Source organism: Anneissia japonica, unplaced genomic scaffold (assembly GCF_011630105.1).
Source record: "Anneissia japonica isolate Jap-2015-1 unplaced genomic scaffold, ASM1163010v1 scaffold415_len114518_cov173, whole genome shotgun sequence".
NCBI lineage: Eukaryota > Metazoa > Echinodermata > Crinoidea > Comatulida > Comatulidae > Anneissia > Anneissia japonica.
In genome coordinates, this window is record NW_022739255.1 from 32,565 (window position 1) to 42,393 (window position 9,829).

At 35.5% G+C, this 9,829-nt stretch overlaps 1 protein-coding gene across 1 annotated transcript in view; it reads right to left on the reverse strand.

Moving 5' to 3' along the window:
- LOC117117871 (lactadherin-like) overlaps positions 1-2,973 on the reverse strand; it is a 16,657-nt gene extending 13,684 nt beyond the window's left edge. The window contains exon 1 of the mRNA XM_033262342.1: positions 2,859-2,973. Coding sequence (XP_033118233.1) covers positions 2,859-2,913 — 55 coding nt within the window. The 5' untranslated portion in view covers positions 2,914-2,973. The remainder of the gene's footprint in view (positions 1-2,858) is intronic.
- Positions 2,974-9,829: the final 6,856 nt, after the last annotated feature.

The following is a 9,829-nucleotide window of genomic DNA, read 5'->3' on the forward strand; positions in this document are numbered from 1 at the left end:
AATATCATAAACTTTACAGTTCCTCATTGTTTTAGGATAACTGATTCCCAACAGACGTACTAGGAGTCGTCTGTGAAAGGCATACATTGTTTATTTTAATGTTGTTGTAAGGGTCCATAGCTCTGAGTTGTACAGGAAAATATTAGATATGAAGGCAGTGAAGATTCTGAATCGCTACGATTGCGCAGTGACGACGTGCAGGCCTTCTCGGAGGCACTGTCAAATCTCACTATCAACTATTTTGTAACATTATGCCATTGTTTTTGTTCTAGCCCTGTCTCTTATACACATCTAGATGTGTATAAGAGACAGCTCTAGAACAATGCCACTGCATTGGCTTTCTAGCCACCCCACCCTTTTTGCACAGACTGTGGATTTTAGCTTTTGTATTAGCCTTTTCACACGTAGACTCAGCTAGTGTTTAGTTTTCAACCAATCACCAGCAAGTCTCACCAACCAAAACATATATAAGTATATCATATTTTGGTATATCTGCAGATATTATTCTCATGAAGACGATTGGAGCAACTCAATCGAAACGTCGAGATATTCTCAATCAACAACAGTTCTTCTCAGAACTATCTACGCGGTGTACAGAAAGCATAATACATATAACTATTACGTAACATATGCCAGTAGGTACCGTGGATTAGTTCCATGCGTGTGCGTGCATCTATATACACGACTGACACACGTCACTAACGTGACGTATCACAACAGTACTGACTTCTTTTAAAACATACTTTTAAATAAATTGTTCCCCTCAACTAAACACAATTTATATTCATAAAGGCCCTCGAAGAAATAATAATTATAGTGACAATTCAATAAAAATAGATAACAAGATATTAAGATCGTATTAACATACATGTTGTTAAAATAATTAAATAAGTTTTATACGTCGTAATGTAATTTTTAACACAATGTACCTAATTCAAAGATAAAGGTTTCTGTCTATGAAAAGCATTTAAGTGACGTAGAATGTGATGGAAATAATTTGTTTTAGCTAGTACTATTCTTTTGTCAACAAAACGAGAATAAAACCTAATGATACCTGATTCTATAAGTTTAGGAATAGAGTGTTATTAGTTCAGTCATAAGGCGAGTCGGTTGGCTGAGCGGTTAAGATAGGGGAACCGTGACATACAGCCATAATATCGGCGTTCATGGTTTGAACGGCACGCTCGCCTATGGTTCCGGTGGTGGAACAAGTGTTCTCGGATAAAGACTCTAAATCGTAGGTCCAGTGTACACAATTGGCTCGTGTGCACTTTGAAGAACCCAGTACATCATTTGGAAAGAGTAGGGGGTTACCCTGGTTTACTGGTCCATTTTCAGTCCCTGTCCGGTCACAGAAGGAGCGTTTACGTTACGGCCCATGCCACGTATCCATCCTACCTGCGAATCCTTCTACCACACTACGTAAGCAAGATCATACACAATAGCTACGTAGTGACTCGATAAGAATAGGAGTTCAGGCATTATACTATTGGCTAAAACTGGGCCAAGAGATGGACCCATTGAATCACCATCAGCTTCTTTATTCATTCACTACTTAACTCAATTTTACTTTACTGCAATCAGGAATATAATAACATTTGATTGAAGTTTAACAATTCTCTTTCTTTAAAAAACACCTTGCATAGAAATTAACCGTTTAAAACTTTCCGTGTTCACTTTATAAGGAAGAACAAATTCACGGGTTTTTTTAAAGAATGTAATTTTTCTTGTGGTATACAATCTTTCTTGTACTATATATTTTTCTTGTACTATATAAAGTCTTTTTGCGATTTTTTTTAAATATTGCAAGTGAACAGTGTACATGATAAAACAATGTAAACTGAATTATACTTTCACGTATACGTGTCTTACTTCTTCACTCTTTAGGACTATGTTTATCTAGATCAGTCAGATATTCCATTCTTTAGATTTTTCTTTAATAATTTAAAATTTCACGTACCTGACTGTTGTTTAGATGTTGATGTTTTTATTTTCCTATATTATGATGTAAACGTAAAGTTAAAAGTAAGAATATAACCTACAACTCGCAGCCTCATTGCTTTGAATTGCTTATGGAATTTAAGAGTCGAGAACTTTTATTAATATTATTTTCCTAACACTACATTTATTTCGTTTGAATACTTTTACAGGTTTTGGGGTGATTATTGGAGGCATGGAAACAATCGCTATCGAAATTGATAAAGAGAAACTTTGGTCACTGTACTCTTAACCTACCAACGGACGGGTCACAAGATGATAAAATACACTCCTTTAAGGAGTGGCAACCCTGTTTCGCTGGACGACGTATCTTAGAATCCCATTTGATTCGGTTACAAAAGAATCTAGACACGCCAAACCCATTTTTCGAAGACACTGACGCTGAAACTGATTCTAGTGACTAAGGCAGAGATCGCATCGAACTGGACGTCAATGAAGACGATATAGTCGACATCGAAGACTCTTCGATATCATGTAGGCTTATTGAATGCTGGGCATTATTATCAAAGAAAAAATATTTCGAAAGGTTTTTCTTGTTTAGTTTGTTGAAATAATTACAGCTCAGAAATAATAGTTTCGTCTCAATTTTGTTGTACTTCAATTTCATTCATGAACAAAAAGTTAATAGTAATTGAAAAAAAAAAACAGAAACAAAATTTCTTAAGTTATTAATACGGTAACAATAATAATAATAATAATAATAATAATAATAATAATAATAATAATAATAATAATAAAAATAGTAATAATAATAATAATAATAATAACAATAATAATTTTGTTTCTTTTAACAAGCGCCGCTTACAATCAAGCGCCGCACTGAAGCCTCCAAAAATGTGTATAAGCATTAAGGTACATACCTGATATAACAAGACTAGTGTATAGTGATGAAATAAAAAAACCGCAGTTCAACATTTTCAGCCTACGATTATTAGGTTTACATCTATGAATTTTGACTTTCAAGCTCAATTTGACTATGTGTTATTAACAGTGAAGCAGTTTTGCGAGAATTATAAAGCAATACGCCTTAATGGTAGTTGCACGGGTTCAACCGAGGGGGCGTGGCTTCGTATGTTGACGTCATGTGCATAGCTTCAGCTATGTTTTGTGTTAATCTCCTCGACAAAGTGTGGGCCCTGTCTGTAATCACACACCATAGCAAAATACAATCCGCACAACTAATGACTTCATGATACAACCAATGTAAGAAAAAATAAGTTGCCCCTGTGTGTTTTTCTTTCCAAAAATTAGGATCCCTGAAATATTATCAATTCATGGGCCTACACAGAGTGAAATAGTACATAGGCCTAGTTAGTCTTATTTAAGCGGTAGGGATTAGGCCTTAATCACAGACAGAAATGAAAATAATTCGATGGCCTAGGCCCTAATATAGTACAATACTGTACTTATCAGGGGTAGCGGTAGCGGGTAGGGGAAAGGGCCCGTCGGGGAGGTCTGGCTTTTCTCCCACCCACTGTCGGGGGGAAAAACCTTAATTCGTCGAGGAGAAAAATGTAATGTATTTTCTACATATTAGTAGACACCGAAATCGACTAAGTAAGCCTTTCAAACCAAAAATTGTTATTTTTCTTCGGGGGAGGGGGAGGGAGCCCCGTGGAACACTTTCGACGGATATAATTGAGGGACGCCCGCCAACGCTCACCTATTTTCATTGGGGACATCGACCCCCCCCCCACTTCGTCGGGCAAATCCTGTACTACTTAGTCTATAGATTTTCCAATCTTAATCCTATGAACAAATTATATCACCAGAATAGCAAATGGGCCTAATAAATTAAAATTACAACTTTTACAACATGACTGCTGCAGTTAAGATTTTTTTTTTTAATTTTCACTGCTTTGAAACAATTTTGCCGGCTATTTTCCAGAAAAAGAGAAATGGAACCGATCGACTGAAAATGGACTCGATCGTCACTCACCCGCCCGTAGCAGCAGCACAAGAGAAAACTCTAAACCTCAGCCTGCTCTTTTTGCTAAATTCACATTTGTCACACAGTGTAGTGTGATGTTTTTTGGTAGACGGCATAAATATACATGACGTTACCATATACAAGCCACGCCCCTCTTCTGAATCCGTTGTATTTAGCAACTACCCACATTGAATGCAACAGCTGGGAAAATTGGTGGCGCTGTAACCAATTTGTCGGTCGCACACTCGTCAGAGCAATGCGGCTGCGGCAGCTATACACGCCAACAAAACAATCCATGTACATACAACGCGTCGAGTAAGCCTGAATTTATGGGTGCAGGGGCGGATTTAGGGGGGGGGGCGGCCCGGCCCCGGCCCCCCCTTTTTTTGGGAGGTAAAAAAAAGAAAAGAAAGAAAGAAAAAGAAAAAAATGATAGCCCAAAACGCCTCAAATGTTATTTTCGGGCGTCTAGAACACAACAATTTCGCGGACCCCCTAGGATATTGTTGTCTCGATCGGCCCAAATTTCGGCCCCCCTTTCGGCCCCCCTCCTCTTTTGGACATCTCTGGATCCGCCCCTGGGGTGTAACAGATTACAGTATTGGGAACAACATTTAGTAGGCTACCATAGTCACCGGTGATCATACGACTCTAATACCCACTGCTACCAATAGGCCTAGAAAACACTGTAGTAGGGCCTACTATGAGTAAAAAAAGAGGTCGTTTGCATCGAATAGTTAAAGCACCCTCCCCGACGAAAAATAGAAATTTTAGAAAAACATAAAAGTGTTACATATTTTTATTATGGCTTTCACTCCCCTGAAAATCCACAAATTAGATAAATTTATTGCATTTATCAATCTCATTACAACACTTGTTTCAATTCATATCAATGAAAATTTTATTTTTATTTTGTCCTTTTTGCTAAATAATTCTTCCATCCCTCTGACGGCTTCTACAAAATAAGTTTGCTAAACAAGGCACAGTATTATTATTCGAAAAGTCTTTCCTTTACTTACCTGTCTATATGTCTGTTAATGGTAGTCAATCAATATACACATGGTGTATAGTGATAGTAAAGCTGTCAACATTTAGTATTCACGACAGCAACAGTAATCTAATAATAATTATTAATAAAAGTTAGTGTATTGCACCACTTCAATTAATCTTTTCTGCCTCTGAATATGTGCAGTATGAATATTATTTATTGATGGTGTCTATTTTATTAAACATATAATGTATATTGTCGGTATGTATCTGTATTTTAAATGTATAAATCTATGCTGGAAAATCAATTTTCTTCACTACTGTACAATATATATTGCTCTCTCCTTGTGCAATTACACTCGCACAAAATTGGACATCTGAAAAAATTGAAGCAAGTAAAAAAAAAAATAGTCAATAATATTAAATCTGTTAAGTTATTTTTCTTTATTGTTTCCTTTTTTCTCTCGAATTATAAGTAATTAAACCAGCTTATAAATAATATAATAAAGTGTGAATTAACAGAGATAATTCAAATCTAATAAATTAAGGCAACCCTTAATTGTGTTTGTAAATATTAGCTAACAAATACAGTAATAAATATAATAGTACAGAAGAGTCAGAAAGGCAGATGTGTGACCATTAGTACAATCACAAACTTTATCTATTGTTTAAATAGATAATGCAATATCTATTTTTCCGAAGTGGCACTGTTTAAACTATTACTATTATTTGGCAAGAGTGTAATTTACATTTTTTGACTTAAAAGAATAAGTTTTTTCAAGGTTTTGGTTTTCTGTATACACTAGGTTATGGGAGGCTTTCTTTTTGCTTTCAAGAAGTACTCAGTGGAACATTTTCAGTACAATGTTCTCTTCGCACAACCTTCCATTACCCAACTGTGTCTTCCTTAAATGTTCTAAACTTATGTATATTTGTAGTGTTCAGTGCAGATTCTTTAGTAGCTTAGGCGAGAGTCTTAAAACAGATTCTTCATAGGCCTAACTTCACGTAAATGAAGCATAGGCGAAGATGGACTACTGCGGGTTGCTGGACGGACAATCTAGGAGGCCCAAGACTACTGAAAAGACCTCCTGGTCCGACCTAGCCCAGGCTTAGTTGGAGGGAGTCTAGACCTATGGACGTCCATTAGGCCAATTGTCTGAAAATGGACTCGATCGTCGCTCACCTGCCCGTAGCAGCAGCACAGGAGAAATCTAAGATAAGCCTCAGCCTCTTCGCCTTGCTAAATTCACATTGGTCACACTATACCTCCATGGTCACACAGTGTAGTGTGATGTCTTTTGGTAGATGGCATAATTATACCATTATTTTGGTAGATGCCATTATTTTGGTAGATGGCATAATTATACATGACGTCACCCATATCGCAGTCAACGTGTGGTTATTGCCGGTTTTTGTTCTAAATCCAAACCCGTTCCATCTGGCGTCCCCCAAGGGTCTATCCTTGGTCCTTTATTTTTTAATTTATTCATTAATGATCTTCCTTATTTTGTCAATAAGTAGACAGCAACGACAAAAGCGATAAACTTTAAATAGAAGAGGCAGTAATGAATTAAAGATTAGCAAAACAAAAAACTTTTTTTTTCTTTTTTTTCTTTAGAGCTGATATATGGAACATGTACGATTTGTATTGTAGTGATACACAGATAGGCATTACAGTATCATAATAGTGAGGTTATGGAAAATACAGATTTGCATTACAGTAAAATTATTTTAGATTATGAAAAGTAAAATATTGTACTATATATTTAGCACCTTCCCAGCAGACATATAGACATCGAAACAACATTGAAACAACGTCAAATGCCGACGTCGATGTAACGAGGAATCAACGTTGAATTTAAAAGGTGAATCGACGCCAAATATCGACGTTGGATCGACGTATCATATCAACGTTGTATGGACGTCAGGTATCAACGTTGAAACGACGTCAAATATCAACGTTGAACCAACGCCACGCGCCGACGTCGACAAGAGGTTGGATAAACATTGCATTTCAAAGGTGAATCGACGCCAAATATCAACGTTGAACCAACGTCACGCATCGACGTCGACAATAGGTTGGATAAATGTTGGATTTGAACGGTGAACCGACGTCAAATATTAACGTTAAACCAACGTCACGCATCGACGTTGACAAGGGGTTGGATAAACTTTGGATTTCAAAGGTGAATCGACGTCAAATATCAACGTTGAAACAACGTCAAACGCCGACGTCGACAAGAGGTTGGATAAACGTTGGATTTGAAAGGTGAATCGACGCCAAATATCAACGTTGAACCAACGTCACGCATCGACGTCGACAATAGGTTGGATAAATGTTGGATTTGAACGGTGAACCGACGTCAAATATTAACGTTAAACCAACGTCACGCATCGACGTTGACAAGGGGTTGGATAAACTTTGGATTTCAAAGGTGAATCGACGTCAAATATCAACGTTGAAACAACGTCAAGCGCCGACGTCGACAAGAGGTTGGATAAACGTTGGATTTGAAAGGTGAATCGACCTCAAATATCAACGTTGAAACAACGTCACGCATCGACATCGACAAGAGGTTAAATAAACGTTAGTTTTGAAATTTGAATCGACGTCAAATATCAACGTTGAACCAACGTCACACATCGACGTCGACAAGAGGTTGAATAAACGTTAAATTTGAAAGATGAATCGACTCAAATATTTACGTTGAACCAACGTCACGCATCGATGTCGACAAGAGGTTGGATAAAAGTTGGATTTGAAAGGTTAATCGGTGTCAAATATAAACAATGAGCCAACGTCAAACGCCGACGTCGACAAGAGGCTGGATAAGCATTGTATTTGAAAGGTGAATCGACGTCAAATATCAATGCTGAACCAACGTCACGCGCCGACGTCGACAAGAGGTTAGATAAACGTTGGATTTGAAAGCTGAATCGGCGTCAAATATCAACGTTGAAACAACGGTGAATCGACGTCAAATATCGACTTTGACTCGACGTCAGATATCATGGTTGAAGCAACGTCCGCAAATCGACGTCGACACATAGTTGGTTTAACGTTTGTTTTGAACGGTTGATCGATTTAAATATCGACGTTGGATTAGCGTAAAACATCAACGTTGAATCGACGTTGACAAGATGGTAGACAAAGCCGGATATCAGGTATTAGCGTTGAAACAACCTCATTCATCGACGTCGATACGACCTTGAATTTGTGAATAAAAATGTTGTTAAATTCAAGTCATATTTAAAAAAAAACTATTACCAGATTTTCAGTTTAAACATATTTATTCAGAAGCACACAATAATACATAGACAGTGTCATCTATACTTTTTCAAGTGTCCATTCAAGCTACTAAACTTTGACTATCTACGTCTTTAAAGGGAAAAAATGCCAGCATTAAAATTATATTCTCAATACAATTAAAATATGAAAGTACTGTATACCATTGTACTTTATAATTCATTGTGTTCCACATATGATAAAATATGCCTGTATTACTAGACAACCATGTCCAGAAGTATTTTTTTTTTTAATTTAATAGATCTTACCAAACCCATTATACATTTAGTTTATAAAAATATTAAATGGAAATTATGAAATTTTGAATTGAAATTCGGTTGTTTGTATTCACGTTAAAATTTACAAGTTTAGCAACGAATGGTAAGATCCCTTTTTAGTCCAATTTGGAAAATAAAATAAAACCAAATGGAACTGACTAATTTGCATAATTTGAAGTTACCAGCTTATAAAATGAAAAATTTAAGTCCATAAATAATTTGGCAACATAAGTTATTAAATTTGAATTAAACTTAATATAAAAAAAATGTCCCCATTAACTTTAAACAGTTGAACATTATATTGTGAATAAAAATAGAAATTACAGCTTAAAACTTACTGTAACTATAGATAAAAGCAAATTATTAAAGATGTACAATCAGGCATTGATGAAATCAATAACAAAGTTGTTAAATGTTCTATTTACCCTATCCTTTTCCCACTTTAACATATTTTCAAAATCTGCCTCACTTGCGGATTGTTTCTGAACAGCATGAAAATTGCAAAAGTCACACCTATTTTCACACCAGAATTCGTGACAACCTTCACCTTCCTCTACCCAAACTTACTTTACTCCAACACAATATTCGATATAATGTTTCCAAACTTTTTATTGAATTCCCCTTGAAAATATATCGGCCCTTTCCAGGAAAATTTCTGTCATCAGTCAAAAAGACAGGAAATACCTCAAACTTATATAAAATAATAAATAGTTTATTTAAAATGATCAAACAAAAATATTAGCTTCCAACGAAAAATTGAAAAAAAAAGTTTTACTGATTTACAGACATTTTTAAAAAAATCCTTTAATTGATTACATGCCAATTTCAGGATATATAATAATTATGCAAATGAATACAGGAACTGTCCGAAAATTAAGGGGATTTTTTTAATAAATTGCCTAAATATACAAATTGTGATGTGAAATTAGAATTTTCGCTTTCATGACTGATTTTACATCTTTAATAATTTGCTTTTATCTATAATTACAGTAAGTTTTTAACTGTAATTTCTATTTTTATTCAAAATATATGTTCAAGTGTTAAAAACCAGCTTTAAAAATGATGAGTAAAAAAAATCATATACTGAATGCCATTTTTGTAATATCATTTCTTAACATTTTGACCTTTGACTTAATTTTTTGAGGTGATGCATTTAGTTATGAGGGTCCTTTTATATTATTTTCTTAGTTTTTGTATTATTTTATGGATTTTGACACAAAAATCAACCATATATCATAGCATTTTCCCAAGATACACATTTTAGTGTTTTAGGTTGAGTCAATGACCTTTAACCCCAAAAACGTAATTTCCCCACTCTCCTATAATACCCCTAACTTTGTTTTGGTG